This window comes from Armigeres subalbatus, chromosome 2 (genome assembly GCF_024139115.2).
Source record: "Armigeres subalbatus isolate Guangzhou_Male chromosome 2, GZ_Asu_2, whole genome shotgun sequence".
Lineage (NCBI taxonomy): Eukaryota > Metazoa > Arthropoda > Insecta > Diptera > Culicidae > Armigeres > Armigeres subalbatus.
Window position 1 is genome coordinate 429,513,265 of NC_085140.1, and position 26,925 is coordinate 429,540,189.

The 26,925-nt window shown below is 40.4% G+C and overlaps 1 protein-coding gene across 1 annotated transcript in view; it reads left to right on the forward strand.

The window, feature by feature from the left end:
• Window positions 1-26,925, forward strand: part of LOC134213554 (lachesin) — a 608,862-nt gene that overhangs the window by 482,700 nt on the left and 99,237 nt on the right. The window contains exon 5 of the mRNA XM_062692704.1: window positions 21,873-22,080. Within this exon, the coding sequence (XP_062548688.1) occupies window positions 21,873-22,080 (208 nt within the window). The remainder of the gene's footprint in view (window positions 1-21,872; window positions 22,081-26,925) is intronic.

The window sequence follows — 26,925 nt, forward strand, 5'->3', positions numbered from 1 at the left end:
ATGATCGTCGTGGTAGTTTCCTTAAACGAAGATAATGAGCTCAGAATCAGTGAGAGAAGGCTTTGTCCATCCTAGGTTTATGAGCCGTAATCACGTCTTACGCGAGAACAGTTTCAAGTCGAAATTTTTAGGAATTTCTTCGTGGAAATCTCCCGAGGATTTCTTCATAATTTTTACGAGATTTTGTTTTAATGGGGACCTCTGAGTAGTGATGCGGTATACTCGTGGTGGGCATTTTTAGGAAACGCACTCTCTATTTCTTGAAATTAAGCTCACCTTAGAGCTTCAAACAGTTTGCCTTGTCCATCATTTGCTGGGAATCCCTCCACTGTGTGCCTTAGCACGATCGGACAATGAGGAGTCGATACTATAGGAAGGTAAAAATATTCCAAATCACTAAATGCATCAGGTACACCCCATCGAAGGAGCAGCGCAGCTTTCGTTTTTTTCCTTCGCTCTCCAATCGGTCCCAATTGGTTGTGTGATTGAAGCAGTAGTGCTTCAAGAGGACCTCGTCCCGCTCCACAGAGCTTCCTGATTGCCAGGCGCGCCTTGGCCGGACCGAGAACCGTTCCGCTGGTACACCAAAAACAATTGCAATCGAGAATGCAATCAGGAAAAATGTCTTCTCTTTATCGAATCCATAAAAAAAAGCAGACACAAAATCCGTGTCAGTCGCAATGCTTAGGCACGGGGATGGCGAGAAGAGCTGGGATCGGAACTCCAAGCGCAACTGTCCGTTCCAGCTCGTTTGAACTGGAACGTGGCTTGGCACTACTTGGGCGACACGGATGCCACCAGCTCTGCCACCTACCACAGCACACATGCATTGCATATCCATAGATAGAATACTGTAAGTGGAGAGCAGTTTTTTTTATCAGTGATGTGGCCAAGTTGGAATTTTTTTGCCGGTAGAAATAGTTTGCAGGAAATCTGATGATCTGAATTATTTGATGATGAAAAGGGAAAACGTTCGGTTTGTTCGTGGTTTTAAAGCTAAAGCTGAGGAATGATTAAATCATTTTTCAAAGGGCTTGGTATCCAGTTTAATCTTGATAGAGTGAACTATTCTTCTCTAGAAAAAAAAAGAGTATCGTATTTCAAGACAATGTTCTGATAAGCCATTGCGGTTTCTAACATAGGATGAGCTTTAATCCAATTATGCACGTAAATATGTACAAAATCAAAATTTATTGTGTTTTATTAATGGATGATGCTATTGGCTTTCTGTATAATCAAGTTTTTTGAAGCGAGCACACAGCCTTTCAGTTCGCCTCATCATACGAAAAAGACAGAAACACAAGTTCTACAACTTCTGTACAACCGCCAGTCGTGTTGTGGAAGGCGAAAAATTATTAAAATTCATAGTCCGGTCACGTATTTTATTCTGTTGTTTTCGTTTTTCCACTAACTGCTGCCGTTGTTTTGTTTTCCCGATCGCAATACCACTTTGATACTCATTGTGCCCACTTGCTGGTGCTGGTTTCGAATCTGGGTGGTTCGGACGAACTTACCGAGCAGCATTTCTCACTCACTCCGGAGCATTATTGCTATCGGGGTGGATTTCTTGGGCTGGACACAGTTGGTGGCAAAGATAGGAAATGGGGTCTCGGGACAGCAAATTATTTCTGGTAATTTCATTTTTCCTTCCCCCTAGCGGGGGTCGATGAGACATGAACGTTTTCACTGTTCTTTTTTGTGTGCGCTTTTTGTCACTCAACGAGCACTCCTTTTGCTTCGTTCGAACGTGCTAAACGTGTTTACCCAGTCGATAAATTGATTGTCCTGGCGTGCCGATTGTGTGAATAAATATCAAGCAGGACATGATTATGCGGCCGCGTTTTCGATGTTGAATTGATTGCGGAATGATAAAGAAACTAATAAATATTGTTAGAAACTAAGAATGTTCACTTATCTCACCTATTGCGAGGTCAATATATTAAACTATAAGTCAACACGTAGGTAAAGGCTTCTGCTATCTGATGATGTCGTTGGCTTGCGTGTGGGAGTGCTCTCAGATTCATCAAATCTACGCTTGAATTTTTGTTTAGAAAAGCAGATAAGTCGTTATGAAAATTTGGTATTGAATAAAATTTGTATAAAAATCTTTGTAAAGCAGGTTTGTCGACAGTAAGTAAGTGAAAAAAGAAAATTGTACTTGCACAATTCTGCTGTCACCGACAGTCACTCAATGATTTGTCGCTTATTTGCTACAGACGCCATCTTTGTGAATAATTTTCTGCAGCAACTAACCGTTGACGGCCGCCACTGGCAAAAATCCTTCTCAATGCCCCTTTCCAGACACTAACAGCAGCAAAACGAAAGTAAGAATTTTGCGAGAAAATTTCACTTGTGCGACATTTTCCAATAAAGTAAACAAAGTGAAAAGTGATGCCGCTTTTTTTTTTTTTATTAAGTACCAATTTGCTACAAAGAACCTTACAACTAACTAAAAACTATTTATTTTACAATAAATACATATATTGTTTAAATTGTTTTAAAAACATTTCTTTGTTATTCCATCTTTTGACACTAATTTGGCTTTTCAGATTGTCTATACTTCCATCTGTATGGCTTTTGATACAATATGTTATCGTCTCTACTGTCAACCATAGAGCTGCTTTATATTTACAGTTTTTATTTGCAATGCCACATTGAAGTAAATCTAACGCGTCATTTACCCTAATGTGGAATTTGTTACTAATCCTACGATTCAACCAGTTCCAAATATTTTTAGATGCCGAACAAGCTTTGATTCTATGTTCAACAGTGTCGATTCTTCCACAAGAATCACAAGTTGGCGAATCAGTCCCTCGTACTTTGTGCCTATATAACTTTTCTTTACACGGAATGATATCCCTAAATACAAAAATAATGTTGATCTGGATTCACTAGTTAGAAAATTTTGGTTTACGTTTTCATAAATCGCTTCCCAATGGTAATTTGGATTTTTCTCCTGCTGTTTTATTTTAATATTTAGATTAGTTATTAATTCATCATAAATTTGTTTGCTAGTTTTGAGATTCATCTCGTTAAATGTTGATGCTTGTTCAATCCATGCACGTGTGTTTCTGGTCAAATCTTTGTTCAAAGCTTGTCTTATCATGAAATCATCAGTTGTACCATTTTTACTCGAACAAAGCAAGCTTTTGATGAAAAGAGCTTTAGATTTAGATTCGACGTCTGTTAATGAGAGACCACCTTTGACTACTGGAGCGTACAGCTCATTCCGCTCCACCTTATAGAAAAATCCTTTCCATATAAAATTTCCACACTTTTTTCTAAGTATGGCGATGTGTTTGTTATCAGGCGGTATAATTTGTGCCACATACCACAATTTTGAAAGCACATAAGTATTTAGAATCCATATTTTTTGAACGATGTTGAGTTTTCTGCTGAATTGTAGTGCTAAGCTATAAGTAATGTTTTGTATCAAGTCTTCGTAATTCAAATCTACCATATCTGCAAATTTTTCTGAGAATTTAACTCCTAAAATCTTCATGTTTTTTGCTTCAGTTATCAACTGCGGACCGAGAAGGCAATTGTTAAGTCTCAAATATTTTGATTTTTGGAAATTTATTTTGATTCTGGAGAATATACTGAAGTAATTTATCAATTCCAATGCAACACTAAATTCCGCATCATTTCTTATAAAAATATTCAAATCATCCGCATATGCAATAGTTCTTATGAAAACATCATTGACTAATACACCTCTAATGTTTTTATCTATCATTCTAAGCAAAGGTTCGATATACAAAGCGAACAGAGCCATACTCAATGGGCATCCTTGCCTCACAGAGCATTCAACTGGAAACGAGCTTGTTAAAAACATTGAATAATACTTTTGAGGTTGCATTTCTGTACAACTTTTGAAGGCAGTTTATAAATATTTCAGGAAACTCAAATTTCTTCAAAATCGCCCAGAGAAAATTGTGGTCAACGCGATCGAAAGCTTTTTCTAAGTCTATCGACAGTATAACACCCTTGAAGTTTCTACATTTGTTTGCTTTAATAATGATGTTTCTAAGCAGTGTAAGATTGTTGACAGTAGACCTATTTTCAATGCTTGCAGCTTGTCCAGGTCCCAATATTTTATCCATTATAGGTTTCATTCTGTTACATAGAATCTTTGTAAAAATTTTATAGTCACTGTTAAGCATACTTATAGGTCGTTTGTTATCTAGACTAAAACTATCGCTTTTTTTCGGAATTAGTACTATTATACCAGAAGAGAACAGACCGGGAGCGTATTCGCCTTCGATATAATAAGCGTTGAATAATGCCACCATTTCATTTTTAAGCAAGTCAAAAAACGTTACGTAAAATCCGTAATTAACACCATCCGGACCCGGAGAACTATTTTTGGAAGCCTCTTTAATCGCTTGTTCAATTTTCCCAATCTCAATTGGTTTGGCCAATTGTTGCTTATCAATTTCCGTCAGATGTTTATCAAGAGGATCTAGAACGTTATTGAAATCACTTGGACAAGAATCGTTGTTGTTTTTAAATTTTTCTTTGAAGTAATTGAATATTTCATTTTTCAAACGCGAGGGATCAGACGTGATTCCGTTGGTCAACTTCAATTTTAGCATTTTTGAGTAAGATGAACGATTAATGAAAGAAGTAACATGAAAAAATGAAAGTTTTTCGTCGGAATGCAAGGAATGTGATTTCAACTTATTTTTGAACCTATTAAGCCGTTTCTGCTCCAAATTCATTAATTTGGATTTTGCTAAATTCAGTTCATCAGTTACATCGATATTCAACGATTAGAACTTGATTGCATCACAAAAACATTTATAGTAGAAACTTTTTTCTCGTGTTATCTGTTGATTCAAATGAAACGATTCTGTTTTAAAAAATCTCCTAACTCCTTTTTTCAGATCATTGTTCCACCAAAAACTGATGTTTTGAAATGAGTGTCTATTTTTGAACTGGATGTACACCGATTCAAATTTATCCTGAATTTCATAAATCAAACTGGGGTTTAGTTTCCAGTATCCTCTCCCGTATAAACTTATTTGTTCACCCTTTTTTACCTCCTCGGTCATAACCGCACTATGGTGGTCAGGAAAAGGAACAGCAATAGTTTCGACTTTCTTAACCTGTTCAATGAAAGCTTTCGACCCGTAAATTCTATCAAGTCTTGATTTTGAATCACCTCTCACAAAAGTAAAACATCGATTCGAGTTTTTCGAAAGCTCTACATCCGATAGCTCAAGTCCACTAACCAGTTTTTTTAGTCCAGCACATATATTTTTAGTTGTTCCTGTTGAATCTTGTCTATCAAGTATACAGTTGAAGTCCCCAAGAAAAACATTCTCTCTGAACTCACCAATGTGTATCATCATATTCTCAGTGAACAGTATGTCTCTTTCTCGTTTATACTTCGAGCCTGAATGCGCATAGACGTTAACAAAGTTCACTCCCTCAATCACAACCGATGTAATCCGACCGTTAGTGTTCAATACCAGATTTGAGTATTCAATATTAGTGCGTACTAAAACACCTGTCCCTTTCCCATCATCACTGTTCACTATTGATGTATGTGTCGGCAAGAAAGAGAAGTTCACAAAAGCAACTTCTTGCAAGTTGATAACATCAAGATCGTTATTCCACACAAAGTCCTTCAGCAAATTCTGCTTAACGCAACATCTAATAGAGTTCAGATTGATCGTAGCAATTTTTCGAATGTATGACATCAGATTCACGTCAGAGGGCTACTTATACACACTCACGATGAGTTCCCCGTAAGCTACCACGAGAGACTCCCCTAGAGCGACTTCTACTTACACTATCACCGGATGAATTTTCAATGTGCGGTTTCTTTTTCTTTCCTCGTCCTCTACCTTTTTCCTTCTCCTTGTCAGAACTATCGTTTTCCGATGTAGAAACCGATGCTGGTGGTCGTTTCAAATTGTTCTCCTCCTTGCTCGCACGTGATGTATCATCCATCTCCATCGAACTGTTAGTAGTGTGTGTCATTTGCACATCAAGCTCATTCCGTTTCACCGCGACATCACTGTTTGACCCAAAGTTAACCACACTTTCTGGATGAGAACTCCCTTTACCCGTTGCCACCTCCTGACTGATTGATTGTTTTTCTGATTCTCCTTGGCTCAAGGTCTTAGAGCTTGATTGCTGCGGAACTTTGAACACCGTCATGGACGATACAGGTACGTTTTCGTTTTCATTGAGGCTCGTAGCGATCCGTATACTCGCCGCCACCTGACTGTACAACCGATTGCCTGTCATCACAGAGACCGCTTGACCTTTCATATCCGCTAACTTGGGACAGTTAGCTTTGTTGTGTCCCTCTGCCTTGCAAAAAAAGCACTTGTTCTTCAACCCTTCGTAATAGCATCGCGCTCTGAAATGCCCAATGTACAAATTCGCTGGAATTTCCTTGTCAATTTCAATGTGGATTCCTCGAACGCCACTGAAAACCTGATATCCATACTCCATAGGATACCTCTCACGCACGTGTTGCCGTATCCTGCCGAAATGTCCTTGTCTTCTGTTTCCGGTGGCAGATTAAAAATCCTAACGTATTTGAATTGCCTGCTTGCCATCTCGAGGTGAATCCGGATTTTTTCTCCATCAGCGTATTCAAACCAATATCGATCCTCCATTGTTGCAGTGAAACGGTTGAAACTGTTATCGTCCAGGAATTTGACATAAAATCGCTGATCGTTTTCATCTTTGTATACCGAATGAACATCGGTAGCAGGAACTTTCAAAACGCGCATCATGAACCGTAAAACATCCAGATGTAGAGGAATTTTTGCAGATTGAGCAAAAGCCAGTTTCAAAGTGTTCTTTCTGGTTTCCATGTTAGATCTATTCGATGAATAGATTCCGCAAAACAAAAAAAAAATCACACTAAGTGTGAGCAACCGTTTATCACTTGGTATACACTCTCGAGTACGTGTTCACTCTTCGGCGTCCGAGTATAAACTGCATTACATTATTATTTTAGTATTACATTACATTATCAACACTTGAATTATGAAAAAATAAATAACCTGCGTTGCTTATGAATGCTTGCGTTTTTACAGTTCTAGCTCACATCTAATATTTAGTGTCAATATAAAGCATGAAAAGCATCATTTTCATAGGTTATTGCTTGATGTTTACGTACATATTCGAGAAAACAAGCATAATAGCCTATTCAGATTGGGCTATTTATGACTTTGTTAAGTGAGAGGGTATCCAATTATTACGAGGTGTTCAGACTGCAGCAAGATAATATATCTTGACGTTTCCATGTTTCCTCATTTGCACGCTAATACAGGGTTGAATTCCAGGAGAGTTTTAAAATTTAATTTGCGAAATCAAGCATTTGTGTGGCGACAATCGAACATTTTTTTCTGAACAAAGTTTCTACGAAAAAAAAAAAAAAAAAAAAAAAATGTGAAAAGGGATTTTCGAAGAATATTTGAAGCTCTCATAAGGGATAATGAGCGAAGCTATACATTCATTAGTTGGGTGCGCCGTTCTTCGGGGAATCAGACTATTCCTCAATTTATTTTTAAGTTTAAAAAGTATTTTGATTCTGTACTATGATCGAACGGAGATTTGATAGAAAAAATTAGATACTTTTGGGAATTCTCACAATTAAATAAAAAACCCAGATTAATCCACCTAACGGTGATGGTGCCTTTCTCGCGCAAAAAGGTAATAAATGTAGCCTTTACGCTTACACCTCGATGATGTACAAGAAAGGCAAAACAGTTACACCGTCTAATGTTATGATAGAAAATTTACACTAGTAGACGACAGATGGCGCTGCCAAAAGTTTCTCGAATTTCCTATGTTCGAATTTTGACTTTCGGACAATTTGATAGTACTGTGAAACTGAACGAAGAGCATACTTACGCCTAAATGCGTGCAACACGAGCATCTTCATAGTGCGATGAAACTCTTAATGGGAAGCCACGGATAAAATATTCATAGATGCAAGGCATTTTCATAACACATTATTGTTCTACGTGACTATGTCTCATCACTATTTTAATATTATCTATTTTTGCAATTTGCAATTATTATGAAATTCAATAGTGATCAACAGCGTTTTAGTCTCTGTCGGATGCAACTTGTTGCAAGAAAATCAGTTAAGAGTTTCTATGTGAAAATTTGGCTAATGTTTTTATGGCATTTTGTGCACACACACGCACACATACACACACACACACACACACGGACAGACAGACATTTGTTCAGCTCATCGAGCTGAGTCGAATGGTATATAACACTATGGGTCTCCGGGACTTTTATCAAAAGTTCGAATTTGGAGTGAAATGATAGCCTTTCGGTACAACTTAGTTGTACGAGAAAGGCAAAAAGGACGATTGGACCAATTTTCAAGAAATATTATCGAACTAAAATGTATTTCCACCAGTATCTCCATGTATGAAGCAATTTATTTTTTTTTTCAAAAATTGAAACTGAACCATTGCGTTTTACTCGACAATCAATGATACAGCTTCTAACAAAATCGAATCGTGTGAATGTGATCCCATTCAAATCGTACAGTTGTCCCACGTGAAAAATGTTGAAATTCAAAGTATATTAAGCCATTCAAGGAGCAGAATTGAAACAATTTATGATATCATGTCTATTCATCAAATATATTCGTTTTACAACCATTCCTATGTTTTAAATTGTCTTCCGCATTGGCCCTTGAACTTTGAAAATTTATTCGATTTGTTCTATTAAATCTAGGTTTAAGTTAAATACTTCATGTTAATTCTAGAGAGCATCTGTTTTTTAAACAATTCATGTTGAATATGTGGAGAATAAATAATTATCATCATTATTTTTCATCATATAAAATGCTTTCCACAAAACCATCACAATCCGAGTTATTCTTCAGCGCTCAGAAGATTTCCATCTAACATGCATTCGACCCTGCTGCGACAGAAAGAGCATGACTGTCAACTACGAAACGAAATGAAAACAGAGAGAATTTTCTCTCTGGCAAAGAGAGCGTGACGCTTGTCAGTTTTGTTTTGTTGAATTTCTCCCTGCATTCCAGTTAGAACGAAAGCTCTCTCGTAATAATTGTTCGTAATAAATTCTTCATGACTCTTTTTAGCGGGTATCTTTTGACAGCGCAAAATGTATGGAATATTACGTAAATAATGACATCATAATAGCCTATTCAGATTACGCCATTAATGACATAATAATTGGCGTTTCAGGGTAAATACGCTGACCCGACTAAGTCGAGTCAAGTACGAGACACTGAAGACGGCCTTACTGTTGAGGTCGAAATACGTATCTGTCAAGATACAATTAAGTGGTGGAATTCAATGGGATGGTATAAACTCGTCTTATGACAAGCGAAAATACGTTTTATGTTAATGATTTCAATGGTTATTTACGTTAAAAATATTTCCGACGAATTCTAAAAAAATCGTCTTGCGCCTTAAGGGTTAACTTAAACCTAGATTTAATAGTACAAATCGATTAAATTTTCAAAGTTCAAGGGCCAATGCGGAAGACAATTTAAAACGTAGGAATGGTTGTAAAACGAATATATTTGATGAATAAACATGATTTCATAAATTGTTTCAATTCTGCTCCTTGAATGGCTTAATATACTTTGGATTTCAACATTTTTCACGTGGGACAACTGTACGATTTGAATGGGATGTATATATAAAGTAGATTAACCTTAAATAAAACATGGATTGGTAATGCATTAATTCATCCAAAATCCAGTTTAAATTATATCACATTCACACGATTCGATTTTGTTAGAAGCTGTATCATTGATTGTCGAGTAGAACGCAATGGTTCAGTTTCCATTTTGAAAAAATTAAATTGCTGAGTTGCCCTTCATACATGGAGATACTGGTGGAAATACATTTTAGTTCGATAATATTTCTTGAAAATTGGTCCAATCGTCCTTTTTTTATTTATTTGTGAGAATTCCCAAAAGTATCTAAATTTTTCTATTAAATCTCCGTTCGATCATAGTACAGAATCAAAATACTTTTTAAACTTAAAAATAAATTGAGGAATAGTCTGATTCCCCGAAGAACGGCGCACCCAACTAATGAATGTAGCTTCGCTCATTATCCTTAATGAGAGCTTCAAATATTCTTCAAAAATCCCTTTTCATATTTTTTTTTTATTTTTTTTCGTAGAAACTTTGTTCAGAAAAAAATGTTTGATTGTCGCCACACAAATGCTTGATTTCGCAAATTAAATTTTAAAACTCTCCTTGAATTCAACCCTGTATTAGCGTGCAAATGAGGAAACATGGAAACGTCAAGATATATTATCTTGCTGCAGTCTGAACACCTCGTAATAATTGGATACCCTCTCACTTAACAAAGTCATAAATAGCCCAATCTGAATAGGCTATAAAGCGTATTTACCCTGAAACGCCAATTATTATGTCATTAATGGCGTAATCTGAATAGGCTATAATAACATATAGAACAAATCAACACGCAACACTGAACGATGATTTTCGAGTATCTGCAAAGTATAAGAGAGCGTGAGAGTAAATCGACGGCTTCCCCTCCTGGAAAAATATTTTTTCAACTTTGCAATATTTTCTGCAAAAGGCAGTTTTTTCAAATAATATTACGAAATTCATCCAAATGAAGCATCCCACGGATGTATTGAAGTCACCACTATATGTTGATGTAGTTTTAAAACAAGAGTGCTTCCCCGATTCAGCTGGGGAATGCATTTTCTCCTCAGTGGGCGGATTTTTTCCTGGGGTGGTACAAGCACGTGGCTGTTTTCTTGTCAATGACTGGATTACGGTAATTTGGGCCTTAACTTTTATTGAACGAAACAAAACCTTCTTCTTCTTAAAATGATGGTCCTGAAAAAGGACCGATTGAGTGCGCCTTTGCAATCACTGTCAATGTGCGAAAATTTAGAGCCATAGAAAAAGAAGAAGGTTGGGTCAGACTCGGATCGCTCTAACATGATACAATAACCATCGTAACAACAATGGTCCATTGGAATATCCAATCGATCCGGGGACAGGATACATCAGCTAACTATTTCTCAAACATCCTCCGAAATGTATAGTCTATGAGATCGAAAAGGTCCAATAATTGAGTATATATTTATCCCACCTGTAGCTGAAATAATGTTTTGAACGTCGCAGCAGTTGGAAGTCACGAACAAAAGTGCTGTCCAATGAGAGCTTGAAGTAGCTCGAAGTTTCTCCCTGTCCTGCTCATGCCCATTTGTTGACAAAAAAGAACGAGCAGGACGGGAACAACTTCGAGCTACTTCGAGCTGCTCATTGGACAGCACTAAAAGCTTCGTTCATTTTGGATATCACCAAAACTTCATTCGAAAGCAAAGGAGTTCAAATTATGTATTACGGAGCAGCCTTCATATCTTATTTTTAGTCCCACACATCTAAATTACTATCCAATCAACACAAATTCAAATTGTATACTCTTTGTTACATACCAAGCACCATAAGAATGGTTTTGGAGAGTTATTCAACTGTTTGTAGAGCAAGATTACTATTCGAACTAATCAAACTAAAATTATTCTCCGTCATCCGTCTGTGTGAGAATTAATATCAATTCGATTCCCTTACCGAAACGGTACATCGATTTTTCAAGCGTTCCTCATATCCCTCGACTCGGCGTGCACTTCTCCCGCCCCGTGACAAGGTGCTTCAATTTATTTATGTTTGCTCAATCTGAACCGTGCAACAACTCTTCAACTCCCCAACCAGACCAAACTTGCTAACGGACCGAGCGACTGACTGACTGATTGCAGTGAGCTACGGTTGCACATGTTCAACGAGAGATTCCACATTCGTCACTTCCCTTCGCTTCGTCGTGGCCAGGACCATAGTGCGGAAACGGATGCGCAAGTTGGGAATCCAACGAGGAGCAAATAAAATAAAACGCAAAACCGATGGCAAACCAACAACGATAACAACAACAACGGAGCAGCACTTCTAGAGTGGATGATGCACTTTTTCCTCTTCTGCAACCAAAGCCAAGGGGTGAAGCCCCGTCTCATCCGCCATCAATCTCAGCTTCCGATGGTGTGGTGAGGGCCGAGAGGAGCGCCGGAATAGCCAATGTTGTTAGAAGAATTTCTCAAATGAGATTTCCACCCGGTCGGTCGTTCTTCGATGCACTTTTTTTACTTTCCCCGCCGTTTTCCGCTGGCGAAGAAAACTCGAATTGAGAAGTTCATTGGTTGTAAATTGATTGGAAGAAAAATATAAATAAATGTCAATTACAGAGCCGTGCAAGCGTGGTGAGCAATGTTCGGTGGAATTGTGAAGAAGTTGAAGAAAAAAAATAAAGCAATCGATTCGCCTGGTCAGAGGTCTTGGGTTTGACAATGACGTATTGGGTTAGGGGAATATTATAGTCATGATCATAATAGTTTGAAACATACCTAAGTGCTAAGAATTCTGTTATTTGGTTGAACCAAAGCAAAAGTGGCGAAACCTGTTATCATATATTTAAAATATTATGCCAACTCAGTACGCCAGAAAACAAATAAAAATTCAACCAGTCTTCTTATTCCAAAAACTGTATCGTGAAGAGTTTTGGGCAAAGTAACCAGACGTCCCGGATTATGCGGGACAGTCACAGATTCAGCCCACATGTCCCGCAATACCAGCTGTCCCGGAAATCGTCCTGCATTCGATGATGAATCTGTAAATAGTAAATGAATCTGTAAATAGAATGTCTAGAAAATCTTCAAAATCTTCAAATAATCAGAAGAAAGAGGGAGCTTGGATGAAGATTTGAATAATATTGAAAATCTAGACAATTTCCGTAAGTATTAAAAAAATCTGAGCATTCTAAAGGATCAACAAAAGTTATGAGTTATACCGAGTTGCCGAATAATATGCAATTAAAAGTTATGATTATTTGTTAGGCTCTGGATAATGTAGAAATCTTAGGAATCTGAAGCATGTGAGTGAGCGAATGTGAGAATAATATGCATGTGTACAATCTACAAAATCAAAAATATCTGAAATATTTCATAAAGTGTCCCGGATTGGACTAAGACAAATCTGGTCACTTTAGTTTTGGGGAATTCTTTGATATTTCTTTCTTGATCGATTTCTTCGCAACAGGTTGCATTCGACGCTGTATTCTCCCCCATTGTTTCCTATTGAAAATTGGCCGGATCGTACAATGGGCTTGGAAGTTATGGCCAAAATACAATTTTTTATTCGTACCATCACTGCTAGGTGGATCAATCTGGGTTTTTTTACATACTGCCAGGCCAACTACGCAGTATGTACCGCAGAGATGACTCCTAGCCCCAGGGCCGGATTTAGCCGGAAGGGGGGCCCGGGACCGACAGCTTGTGGGGGCCCCAAAATGTATAAAACAGGTTGGTTTTGGTACATAACATTTGCGGGGGCCCGGGGCCAAGGCACCCCCGGCCCCCCATAAATTCGGCCCTGCCTAGCCCCTTCAAACGATACGTAATTTGTGCACAAAGCCCAACTTGGCCGTCGTGTCCATGAGACAGATTGGTCTATGGGTTCGCTATGATTGCTGCCTTGAGAGCGCTGTTCGGAACTGGCCATCATTATCTGTAGGCGTCACCCCATGGATTCGCGTTGGCTCCTTCGCATAGGTTGTCGGAACACGCTCTCTTACTACTCTTGATGGTTTTGTTAAATGCCAGTTTCGCAGCTCGAAAAGAAATCGAAGTGTGCCGAGGATACGAACAAGTCGTGAAAATGTTCCGTTGTCAAAAAAAAAAATAAGAAAATATAGAAAAGGAAAGCGTATTTTAAACGAAGAAATTTGATTGTGAGACGCAAACTATGGCGGAACACAGTGCTAACGCTGAACGGGACTAGAAATGTGGAGCGCATCAACGACTGGCGGCTGATCTACAAGTCGAACAAAGCTGTGAGTTGACTTCGACGCATCGGACAACCGGAGGAGAAGAACTCGATGTTTGTACCAACTTATGTACGGAACATTTACTAGAAGGACATGAATTTGAAGTTGATTCGACAGTTATATCCGGTGAGCCGTTTCCAATTATATTCTTATTCACAACATTGTACAATCCATCATCTACAATCTCAAACAAAATTCGTAATTGTTTTATTACAATTGTACTTTTTCTACGGGATACACTAGATCTCGGAAACACTTATAAAATGTGGGCTAGGTAATTCAACAATTGTTTTATACAACAATGATACAACAAGAAGATTCGGAGTGAATCTTTTGTTTCGGTTTATTTTAAAACATGTTTTTAGTAACGCTCATTTGGTTTCTTGCCCCAATGCAACGATTTATGGAAGCTAGTGAGATACAGTTGATCTCCTGGATAGCTACAATCTAGGGCGAGCTGTCGTTGGTCAGTTCCAAGTTGGGCAAATTATTCCAATAATCCAGATGGTTTGTTCCGTAGGTTCAAGCGTATCATAGACCTTGCTGTCGTTTAATCATCTTTCTTTTCCAAACGCATACTAAGGATAGGATTTGTTTGCATTGTTTTTTGATATTTATAAATATTATGATTTCTGTTTGTGGTGAAAAACATCTTTGACTAACTCCTCTTTTCTTTAGAATGAACCTGGGAGAACGGAACCTAGAATGAACGAAAATCGGCTTTCTTGATGATATTTTTTTCGTTTCTTAATTTTTACTCCTCACTCTTTTTTCGCGAAAATTTGTGGTAAGCAATTTCAATAAATTGTGTTTCGACGGGAGTAGTTAAAAAAACGATTCCAAGGACGGAAAATATGGAGTGTAAGTAAAAATATGGTATAATTTTATCGTCAATGAGTTTTCGCTTGATTTTCATCGCTTTTGTTTCTTTTTCTCGTTCCAGAGAGCGAGTAATGGCGCTTAAACCTAGGCCTATATGTACACTGATGTACATAAGTATTCGTCATGTTTTCATAGTAATCTATCTTAATTTATGCGAATACTTTTGCCCATCAATGTATAAGCCAGGGCACTAGACTAAAAACTGTGTCCCATCCCAACACGTCGAGGACCCAAGGAGCGTACATTAATCTTCTTAGCAAAGTCACTCCCAACGATTTCGTCAATCATATTTTCCCCTGAATGTGAAACGGTTGGTACGGCTGTCCCCGTTTCTTCCTTTCGTAGATTCAAAACTCTTCGTTGATCATGTTATTTATTTCTAAATAATCTGATTACCGGGGAGTTATGGATTGTCTCCCAAATTCAAGCCTGCACGGTGGGCCTGGCCGTTTTAATACTTGTGTCATATTTATGATATGCTGCAAATATTAATGCAGACAAGAAAATGCTCGGGAACACAACCGACATTTCCAGGATGCTTACCAATACTGGCTGTGCATGTGCTAAGACAAGACAAGACAAGACATGCCAGTTTCGCAGCTCGAAACACTTCACGGCGGTCCGCTCTTTCATCCTCGGTGCGGGCACGTTGCATACTTTGTCTAGCCTTGAGGCAGGTTGACCGAAGGGTCGCAATCTGGGCAGTCCACCAGTATACCGGGCATCTGCCATTTCTCGACAGGACTTTCCTCGGCATGGTGGCGTTGCACGCGCGTGATAGGACAGCTACCAACGCATCCCCGCTTAGACCTTCAGTGTTGGCTTCCAGTCCCAGGGCCACGGTAAAAACTTCGCTGTCGAAGTGATTGATTCTCCACCCATGGACCTGACAGGGATCCCCGGACCTCGGATGTTGCACGCCATAGTTGATCTTAAAGCGAATTGCCAGATGATCACTATGGGTGTAACCCTCGTCCACCCTGCAGTCCAAGTCTGGTGTCAGATCGGGACTGACAAACATTACGTCAATCCATGACTCGACCCCATTACTTCTGAACGTGCTAGCGGAACCATCATTAACTAGCACTGCGTCGAGCTTCGCTAGCGCCTCTAGTAACGCCTAAGTAACGGTGCAGCGGCTGCCCCACTCCATTGTTCAAGTGTTAAAATCTCCTACTATGACGACCGGCTTACGAGCCACTAGATCAGACGATATGGTTAAGCTGTTCTAATGGCCACCTTGTGGGACATAGCAGCTACAATAGAACACACCATTGAGCTTGGCTATCGCGACACCCTTAGCAGAGGAGTATACCACCTCTTGGATCGGGCACCGCACCGTCGTGCAAATAGTCTCCATCCTAGACCCGTCCGCCACCCAATAGCCGTTATCGGACAGGAGGACGACATCGGTCCTCGACTCCGAGACTGCCACAGCAGCTGCTGGGTAGTTGCACAGTGGTTAAGATTCAGCTGTGTTATTTGCACGGCTTCTTCTTGTTTGTCTCTTCGAAGGAAGACGAAGATCCACCCATACAGGTGATTACAGGCTTGTTTTTTTCTGGCGCCGCTTTGGTGCCTTATCGTATTCCTGCGCCTTGTGACCTTCCTCGCCACAACGACGATACAGGTTGCTACTGTCTGGGCCCTTACCTTTGTAGGCCCCGACTCTAAGCACCGATAGCACCTGTCGACTGAAGGTGGCTGGAGTTTGCTCACTGGGCATACCGACCAACCGATTTTCAACTTTCCTCGCTCCGTTACCTTTTTGGCTTCCGCAACCGGTAACCTAAGGTAGGTTATCTGCGAGCCAAAGGGACCGCCTCTTAGGCGTACAGAGGTCTTATCGACCCCTGTATCGCACTGGTCTCTGAAGGCAGAGACAACGCCGTCCGCGTTCGTGACCTCGTCAAGTTGCTTGCACTGGATGGTCACTTCCGCCCCCAATGATCTCACCTCGGCGCCGTCACCCAAGACCTCTTGTGCCAGCTTCATGTAGTCCGTCCCACTAGTTTGCGCTATGCGTTTCTTGAACCAAGATCATTCCACCGGCCTTCTCTAGGGCGCCTGATAAACGCTTCCTGTTCGTGTCTTGCGACTCGAATAGCCAGGCGGAGAATCCGAAGGTTCTGTTTCAGTTCCTTACTGATATCATCGAGTTGCTCGGTGACCATCCGCATCTCGGGTAGTGGCATCGCCGAGCGTGCTGGTAGGGCCCGATCAGCGCAAGTCAGGAAAGGGCATCTGAGCCCACCCGGCAGGCAAAGCTTGAAGGGAGGATTGGACAGCACGTGCTACAAGACCCGGTTTTAGGGGAAGGAAGACAGCCTTGCCATTAGCCCACTTGCCGTTTCGATTCAGTGTCATCCGGTTCTACTAGAGAGAGTAGAATGTCTGACTGCCAGCCCTCGCTTTCACAATATTTCGATATCCAAGACAAGGTCCGTTAACACGCGGCCAGAATGCCATAATCAGGATCTCACTAGCATTGATCCTGATGTGCCAATTGGCACTCCTTGGGCTCCTGTGCGCTTTGAGCGGCATATGGTCGTTTTGGTAGGGTCTGCTTGCGGACCATGCAGCTTTTTGTAGAGGTTTAACAGGAGGGGAGGGGTCGTAAAGCCCTTGGTCATAGTCCTTTCTGCACCCTGAGTATGTGTGTATATGAGTGTGTATGTGTGTTCATTTGTGTACACTGATAGACAAAAGGGGGAAGGGTCATTTGTCCGAAACCTATTCGGCCGAAAGCCATCTGGCCGAATGCCACTAGGCCGAAAGACATTTGGCCGAAAGGGTTGTTTGGCCGAAAGGGTCAATTGTTCGAAAGGGTCATTTGGCCCAAAAGGTTTATTATAAACTGTCGTTTGCTGATGACTTTAAACTATATTTCACCATAAAACTCGCAGCCGATGCTGATTTTCTTCAAAATCAATTAAACATTTTTGCTGAATGGTGCGATGCTAATCGTATGATACTGAACCCGTCAAAATGTTCAGTGATTTGCACGCAGTCGAAGTCCGATACTTCGCAATTACTTTCTACATGAAGCATCATTGAAAAGAGAAACGGTGGTAACAGATCTGGGAATCATACTGGTACTGGATTCAAAGCTCACGTTCAAAGATCATATTTCATATGCGACCTCTAAAGCATCGGCCAATCTCGGTTTCATCTTCCCAATTGCAAAGTCATTCAAAGATGTTTATTGCCTGAAGGCGTTATATTGTTCATTGGTTCGATCAATACTCGAATATGGGTCGGTTGTATGATCTCCATTTTACCAGAATGGTTGTATGAGGGTCGAAGCTGTGCAGAAAAAAAATGTAAGGTATGCCTTGCGATTATTGCCTTGGAACGACCCAGACAATCTGCCGCCCTACGAGGAATAATCAACCAGTTAATCAACCTGGATCTACTTGGAGTGCGCAGGAACGTATCTAAAGCAATGTTTGTTTCTAATCTTCTGGCTAGCCGAATAGACTGTGTGGGGGTACTGAGGCAGATCAACATCAACATCCGACGAAGAATATTTAGGAAAAACGAATTTCTGCGCATACCGGCTACAAGGACTAACTATGGCTTTATAACTCTCCTTTATTGAGCATGTGTCGAATTTTTAATAAGCGTTTCAATGTCTTTGATTTTAATTTGTTTAGGGATACTATCAAGAAAAATGTTTTGCGTTTACTGTCTCGTGGTTGATTATTATGTTTTGTTAAGTATATCTCGGTGTATTTAGATATAAGGTAAATCTGTCATTAGGAATGTATTATTCTGTTGGTAGAAAAGATGAGAAGGTTTTGCGCTCTCTTGAGTAATAGTTTGCAATTTTCAACCCAAGAGAGCTTTTCCCTGCTCCTAAATAAATAAATAAATAAATGAATAAATAAATAAATAAATAAATAAATAAATAAATATGTCATTTAGCCGAATAGTTTATTGAACAGTGAGAAATCAGAAATGAGAAGAGAGACGTCTCACTACTCACTTCGCGCTTCTCACTTTTGACAGCGAGAAGTGATAAATGAGGAGTGAGAAGTGAAACGTCTCTCTTCTTATTCCTAATTTTTACTTTTCAATAAACTATTCGGCTAAATGACCCTTTCGGCCAATCGACCCTTTCGACCAAATGTCCTATTCGGCCAAATGACTTATTCGTCCAAACGACCCTTTCGGCCAGATGAGTTTCGGCCTAATGGCTTGTTCGGCCTAGTGGCATTCGGCCGAACGGCTTTCGGCCAAATGGGTTTCTCCCTCCTTCTTCTCAAGCCTTTTCCGCAGACACTGTTTAAGATTTTAAGAAAAGAAACCCTCAATGCTATTTTTGTTTGAAATTTTTCGATACAAAGCTACAAAACGCTAATCTTTTAAAAAAAAAATCAATAGACTGTTCCTGATTGTTCTAAGAGATTTTGACTCCTCTAGGGTTAAGGCATGCCTTTTCGCCTTTTCGTAAAGTCTCGAAAACCAATAAAAGAGCAAAGTGTTCGGATTTTGTGCGTGTGTGTTACTGAGATTTTTCTTTGTAAATACGCGTAAAAATGTATGAAAGGTAGTTTTTGAATGAGGAGCGAAGGTTTTTCCCCCAGTAGGCCCACTTGGCATACAAGTAGATAGCCATTAGGAGCAACCACCCACCAAGCTTCTTTAACCCACCACCAGGAGCCGCAGGATATGAAGTTGGGAGCGGCCATGATGGGTTGTACAAATGGGTGGTACGAAACAGGGATGAAGGCTGAAAAAGTCGATGACCGGAGATGGGGTCCTGAACCTTCGGCCTGAAAATCATTCAATAGCTCGTTCACTTACCCGGCAATCGTGAACGAGTTAAGAAGCCTAAAAAAACAAGTTAAGTAGAGTGTGGAGTTTTCGGAAACCAATATTGAAAGTCATAATACCCCGTTGTTCTACCGTTGATTTCATCGTTGTTTTCTCGTGAATTTCAACGCCGTGCTTGTGCCCAGTTTTCCGTGAAGCCCTGCGCCATCCTAGAGCCCCCTCGCCGGGAGGATTCCGGCACCGTTATTGGCCGAAGACCGATCCGTCAACACATCGGTAGCCTAGGACGCGCAACTGGATCATCAGCTATCCGCCGACGAGCCCTCGGCTCAACCCAAGGCGCGGAACGTAGCCAGACGTGGCTGAAGCTTGCGGTCAGAGACGCATCAGACGAGGAAGGACGCAGCGAAGAGGAGAGAGGTGGTTGGGAAAGAAGAAGGGGCCCCATCAATTGAGGTCAGCTAGTTCGTAAGAAAGTGGGAGGAAAGTGAAGTGAGGAAGGAGTGAAGCCTAATAAAAGTGTACAAATTGACAAAGCTGGTTAGGTTTTCCTTAATTTCGAGTGTGAAGATTCCCTGTCCCGCAGTAAACTTACGAGACTGTGCCGACCCTGAGACAGTTGATTCGGGGAGTCTCGGAAATGCTCCCGGTCGGCTAGACCGGCAATTGCACTTTTTTGCCAAATTCATCCGTAACAAATCGTGAGCTCACGAGAAACGTTCTGCTATAATGGAGGTCTAGCAAATAGACGTTGTTTCCGTTGGTTTTAGCCCAACAATTAATGGACGAAAATACCTGCCGTGATTAAAGATGTGAAAAAAAGATTCAGCTGCAAATAATTTCACGATGATCCTTACTACGGCACTGAGACTTCCAGGAAATGTACGTTAAGTTGGAATCGGCCACCGAGAATGGTCTCCTGTTTGTCGGTGGATAAGTTAGTTTGCCCCACCATGTTGCATTATCGGTCGGGTCGAGGTCGAGGGCCAGTAGTAGTGGGTGAATCGTACATTTTCTCACATTTTATGCTTGTTACTGCAAATTTAGTACTTGAGCTCCGGCACGAACAACGGACATGAAGTCAGGGTCGTGCGAGCAGAATCGACTGGTTGCCCTCTGTTTGGCACTACGGCGGGTGTTATGATAGAGATCTACGGGAATAAAAAACGGCGAAGAAGATGCTTTTCTCGTTTGATAACGAAGCAAGTAATGAGCACTTTATACAAGAGAGTTCTCATTCGATTTGTTTGTGGGGTATTGTGCACTGGCTGGTGCTTGCCTTCACGGTGCGGTCTGGTGCTTCCCTCCGCGACGTCCGACGCTGCATTCTTGCTCACAAGTCTGAAAGTATGTGATTGGAATCGAAAGAAAGAAAATCGAATCTTGTTTGCTGTTAATTTAATACCGGGCAAACAAAGAAAACCCATCCTACAAACAATGTCTTACGACGGTCTGAGAATTGCTCTTGAGAATTAGATAGATGTTGAACTCGTGTAAGTTAATGAAAAATGCTATGGATTTGAATCATTCTATCAGATAGAGTTTAATTCCTAATTAGTCATTAAAAGGAAATATAAATTGGATCTAATTTTCTAACACGAATCTAAGATTTAATCATTTAATGGGAGGAGGTGTAAATACAAAGGTCTGAATATAAAGAACATAATAAAACAATTTAGAGCTTTTAGTGGAATGTCTTCACTTGTTATAAGACGAGTTCGTACCATCCCGTTTAATTCCACCACTTGATTGTAATTTTAACAGATACGTATTTTGACCTCAACAGTAAGGCCGCCTTCAGTGTCTCGTACTTGACTAGAATCAAGTGTCTCGTATTTAACGGCCTCACTTTTGAGGTCAAAATAAATATCTGTTAAAGTTACAATCAAGCTGCAGAATTAAATGCGATAGGAGTACGAACTCGTCTTATAATAAGTGATTGGTAAAAAGGTTAATTTCAAGCAATTTAACATCTCGAATAAAACAAACATGCAATTGGTATGATTGTGTTCAAATGTGTATAAAATATTCGTCAGAAAACTTTTGCTGATATTCTTACTGCAGGAATAGCATTTATTTCTTCTATTAAAGTCTATGCTGCATTTATGTTCCATTTTCCTACAGAAGAATTATTTCCAGAGCTGTTAAACCAATCAAGCGCATTCTTCCGGGAGGAACAAAACATCTTCGGATTCTTTGCGATTGATATTCATGAAATTCATTTCTCACACACTCCCCCGCACCGTCAGCAAAACATCCAATCCCATCTTGATGCGATGTCATTCAATCATGAACCTTCTTCTTCTTCTTCTCCCATCGTTGCAGGTCGCCTGGGTTCGGGTCGACACCCAGACCATATTATCCATCCATCACAACGTGATAACACAGAACCCTCGGATCAGCCTGACGTACAACGACCACCGGTCCTGGTATCTGCACATTCGGGACGTGGAGGAGAGCGACCGGGGCTGGTACATGTGTCAGGTCAACACCGACCCGATGCGGTCACGGAAGGGCTACCTGCAGGTCGTCGGTGAGTGAGCAACTTAATTTGGGAATCAGAAGTCAATCACCATTTCCGATGGGTTTTTGGGAGCAGATGGAAGAAAACTCCATTGGATGCAGGTGCTGTGGGCTTTGTTCCTTTGCTTCACGTCATTGAATGATGGAATAATTCAATCAACTTTCAGATTACAAGAGATCGGAAAAGTAAGCCAACTTATAACACGACACGACAATAAAGGATGCATCTCATCTTTTCCTCCATTGAACAGGAAACTCATCGGAGCTGGCTCGATTCTTTCATGGCCTCTCAAATTCGTACGCAAGAACATTTACAGCAACCGCAACAGTATCCGCATAGATTTTTATTTCCCCCCACAATGCCGTCGCAAAACAGGACCGCAAACTTTTTCCACACCAAAATCACACCCAGCAAATGGCAGAAAACGATCCCAAGCCATCCAAGTTTGTTATCATTGGAATATTATCATATTTTTCGCTTCGCCGTACCATCCTCGTTTATGGCACTATGGCGTACGAATTTGGCACTGACGGGGCGGTCGGAGGGGCGGGCCTCCCGTGACTCCAATATATTTAATATACTTTAAATTGTTATGCTCATTTGAATTCCGAAATTTGCATAAATTCCCTCCGGGGCTTACCGTGACTGTTGGCGGTAGGAAATTGTAGTCTGTTCTTGCTTTTTGCGGCCCGCTTGGTTGTTGCTGCTCGTATACATCGCGGTATGTGTAGTTCCATTTTCCCTACATTGTAGCTTGGAGCAGAATCTGAAGTCTTTCTGTATGCAAGCGGTGCGGCGTAGAGAGAAAAATAGTTAGACACTACTCTTGCTGCCGGAAAGCCACTATCAGCAACAATTTATGTGTAGACAAACTATCATTAACTATCGTTGCCGCATTGGATGGTGAACTTGAGCGGCATGCCTGCTGATAAAAATGCTGTCGGTGATATTTGCGGAAATTTCGATATCTGTGCAGCTAATAAATATCAATTTTTTTTTTCTCAATATATCGAATATTCTCTTGTGAATCAGTAATTAGAATACCCAAATAGTGATTGTCAGTATTTAATACCGCTCTGTAAATCCGTCTGAAATTTTGGCAAATACAAATTTGTCAGATTCCAATAAAACCTCACAACTCTATATCAATTTTGCAAAAAATATTATTTTTTTTGCTAGAAGTTTTTGCAGCTCTTTGTATATGCCAATATTTTAACCAGAATCGAGAGTATTATTTATCGATGATTGCCATGGAGTGGAAGAAGCCCCACCTGACAGCAAGTGTGTTTGGCCCAATTTAGCCAAATCAATTGACTGAGTGAAACACAGTAGATTACCCCTCCACCACAACTATCGAATGTTTTTCCCCGATATTGGAAAATCAAACAATTATTACAGTTCACCGGAAATCATTCATCGGTAATAAACCACCCTGAAGCGTGAAGGGGAGCCCCACCCACGTGCAACCCTTTCCAGAGCCGCTGAAATCCGCCCATAACGAAGGCAGTGGGCGGTGGCGGAGCCTATTTGATTGAATCCAATTTCCATCAAATCCAAACCGGGCCATTGCCATCATTAAAAGGGATTTCATGGAACCGTTTATCCCCGGCCATTTTCCGACGAGTGCTGCACGCGGTTTGCGTGCTACCAATAATCCATCACGCTTGTTCGAGTGGTGTTTCCTAATGACTCCAGTTAGATATAAATTTTGCTTTACTTTTGGATATCAGCGCACCCAGCAGGAGGCGCGGGAGGTGTTACAACAACTTCGTAACGATGCGAAAACATAGTTGATTATGATTTTATAACAGGATCATAATTCCAGGATCATTGATAGGATTTTATCTATATGTAACATTATTTGTGTTTTGTTTAATAATATTTATTCGACTGTCATTTCCCGTCAGATTTTCAATCTCTAATACTGAAGAGTTAGAAATGAAAAAGAAATATCGCTAAAGACCGGTTATTGTAAAAACATTTTGATAATATCAACAGTATCAGTTATCAAGGCTTTGATTCTGATCTTTATCGTGAAAAGTATCGATGTAGAGTTACCATCGTGCGGGACTTCTTTTGATGCTGGGGGCTACCGTGCGGGACCGAAATCCGTACAGCACCGAAATCCGTCCACCTCATAAGATATCAATTAATTAAAGGGGGTTAAAGGTAATTAATGTAGAAATAATTGATCTTATCCTGTTCAGATACTTGGCAGTAAGCTTTTAGGGCATAGAAATGGAAAGATGGCTTTGAAATTAAAACAACAAAAATCAAAAACAAATCTCCACCCACCAAACGCGGAGTTTTTGCCGCCATTTTGTTTTCGATTAGAGCATAACTGAACCAAAAGTAACTGTGTTTTAATTGCTAATTGCGAATCATTACATAAGTTAACCAAAATACAAATCGAAGGAGTCGCTTCTCAAGGTGCGTATCAAACTATTTATAGTGGTTGTTTAGTCAATCAGACTGCTACAATTTAAATATTTAGTTAAAAAATAGCTGTACGGATTTTGATCCTTCGATTTGAAATCCGTCCACGGTGGACGGATTTTGAGTCAGGAGTAGTTGATTTTATTCATTATTTTATCATGTTTTTCGTAGTTTTTAATGAGTAAATGTGAAATTCTTCAAAAGTATGCTCCTGTGTCAATGACAAACGTTTTATTTACAATCGATTTCTATTTTCTTATGACATTTTCATATACTAAGGTGCTTAATCCTCTCTTTCCCACGACTGCTTTCAAAGATTTCAATAGGAAGGAATCATCTATGAAAAAAATGCTAGAACAAAAGTTATATAAAGTTAAAATTTAAATTAGTGGAAAACGAAAACAAAAAAGTTTTTGATTGTAGATCAATAGTTACTTGATTGTTTTCAATAGTTTCACTATTTTTACTCAAAATTGATTATATTTTCAGTCTAATAAAACCATAAAGTTTCGCCAAATACTGCTTTTTGTTGTTGAAATAAATCAATGAATGTGGGAAGGTGCAACATTTGATGGAGCTCTACAGCTACCATGGGAAGGAAAGGTTTAAGTGTACGAATTTCGACGCCCCACGGTACTTTGGATTTTCGATTTTATAAAATAAATAACGAAAAAAAGTACCAAATTTGAAACAGAAAGTTGCCATCTAACTATCGATAAGTCACCCAAATGATGATAATTGCAGTTTGGTAGTAATTTACGATATCCAAATGTCCACGACGGTAGTGAGATTCTTGTTTTGTGGAGCACAACACACCTCACAGCGCGTTTTTCTTTTCACTTACTTATGGGTCCTGCACACATCGAGTATGATGAATAGGACCGCTTGAAAGATCTCCATCCTTAGCGATCTACAGCTTTCGCCTTAATAGGTTCCAGTCTAATGTTTGTTTACAGATTTCGTTTCCGCTTCTACGTAAGGTATGACCCACTCCACATCCGTTCCCGAATTTCAGTTGCAATCGGACTCTGGTGGCAAAGACGATGGGCTCGTTGTTTGAAATCCAATTGTGAGGCCACCAGGCACGAATTGTACTATTAATTATCCTGAATCCAGGCTAGTATAACTTTGAATGGATTTTTTTTTCTCTAAGATCCCTTGCATTCAGTTGACAGGGAAAGTTGTGATATCCCAGATATTACGAAATTATCGATGTTGTTAAGCGAATTTCCTGGGGTCAGCTTTAAGCATCTTGGCTGATTGTTGGAAATAACAAATGGAGTGGTTTTATAATTATTTCAAACTAAAACATGCCTTTCCAGTAAACATGCATACAAATAATAATCATTTATTGAAAAATCAGGTCATTCGCAGTTGGGGTGCAAAATATGCTCTTAATCTAATCGTTATTGAGTTATTTTCATATATTCAGACTAAGGCCGAAGTGGCCTGTGCGGTATATAAGAGTCTTCTCCATTCGGCTCGGTCCATGGCTACACGTCGCCAACCACGCAGTCTAAGGAGGCTCCGCAAATCATCTTCCACCTGATCGATCCACCTTGCCCGCTGCGCACCTCGCCTTCTTGTGCCCGTCGGATCGTTGTCGAGAACCATTTTCACCGGGTTATTGTCCGACATTCTGGCTACGTGCCCGGCTCACCGCAGTCGTCCGATTTTCGCGGTGTGAACGATGGATGGCTCTCCCAACAGCTGATGCAACTCGTGGTTCATTCGCCTCCTCCACGTACCGTCCGCCATCTGCACCCCACCATAGATGGTACGCAGCACTTTCCTTTCAAAAACTCCAAGTGCGCGTTGGTCCTCCACGAGCATCGTCCAGGTCTCGTGTCCGTAGAGGACTACCGGTCTAATGAGCGTTTTGTAGATTGTCAGTTTGGTACGGCAGCGAACTCTATTCGATCGGAGTGTCTTGCGGAGTCCAAAGTACGTACGACTTCCAGCCACTATGCGTCTCCGCATTCTCTGCATCATTTCTCTTCATAATTTTCGGCAGTCACCAGTGAGCCCAAGTACAGAAATTCTTCTACCACCTCGATTTCGTCACCACCGATGCCAACTCGCGGTGGGTGGCTCACATTGTCTTTTCTTAAACCTCTTCCTATCATGTACTTTGTCTTCGACGTGTTGATGATTAGTCCGATCCGCTTGGCTTCCCTCTTCAGTCTGATGTAGGCTTCCTCCATCTTCTCAAAGTTACGTGTCATAATATCTATGTCGTCGGCGAAGCCAAACCCTCTGCGGGTTACGAAGGGACTCGAGAATGCCCCTGAAACTCGAACTACGCACATCACCCGATCCATCGTCGCTTTGATCAACCGTGTCAGTTTATCCGGAAATCCGTGTTCGTGCATTAGCTGCCATAGCTGGTCCCGATCGATTATATCATATGCGGCTTTG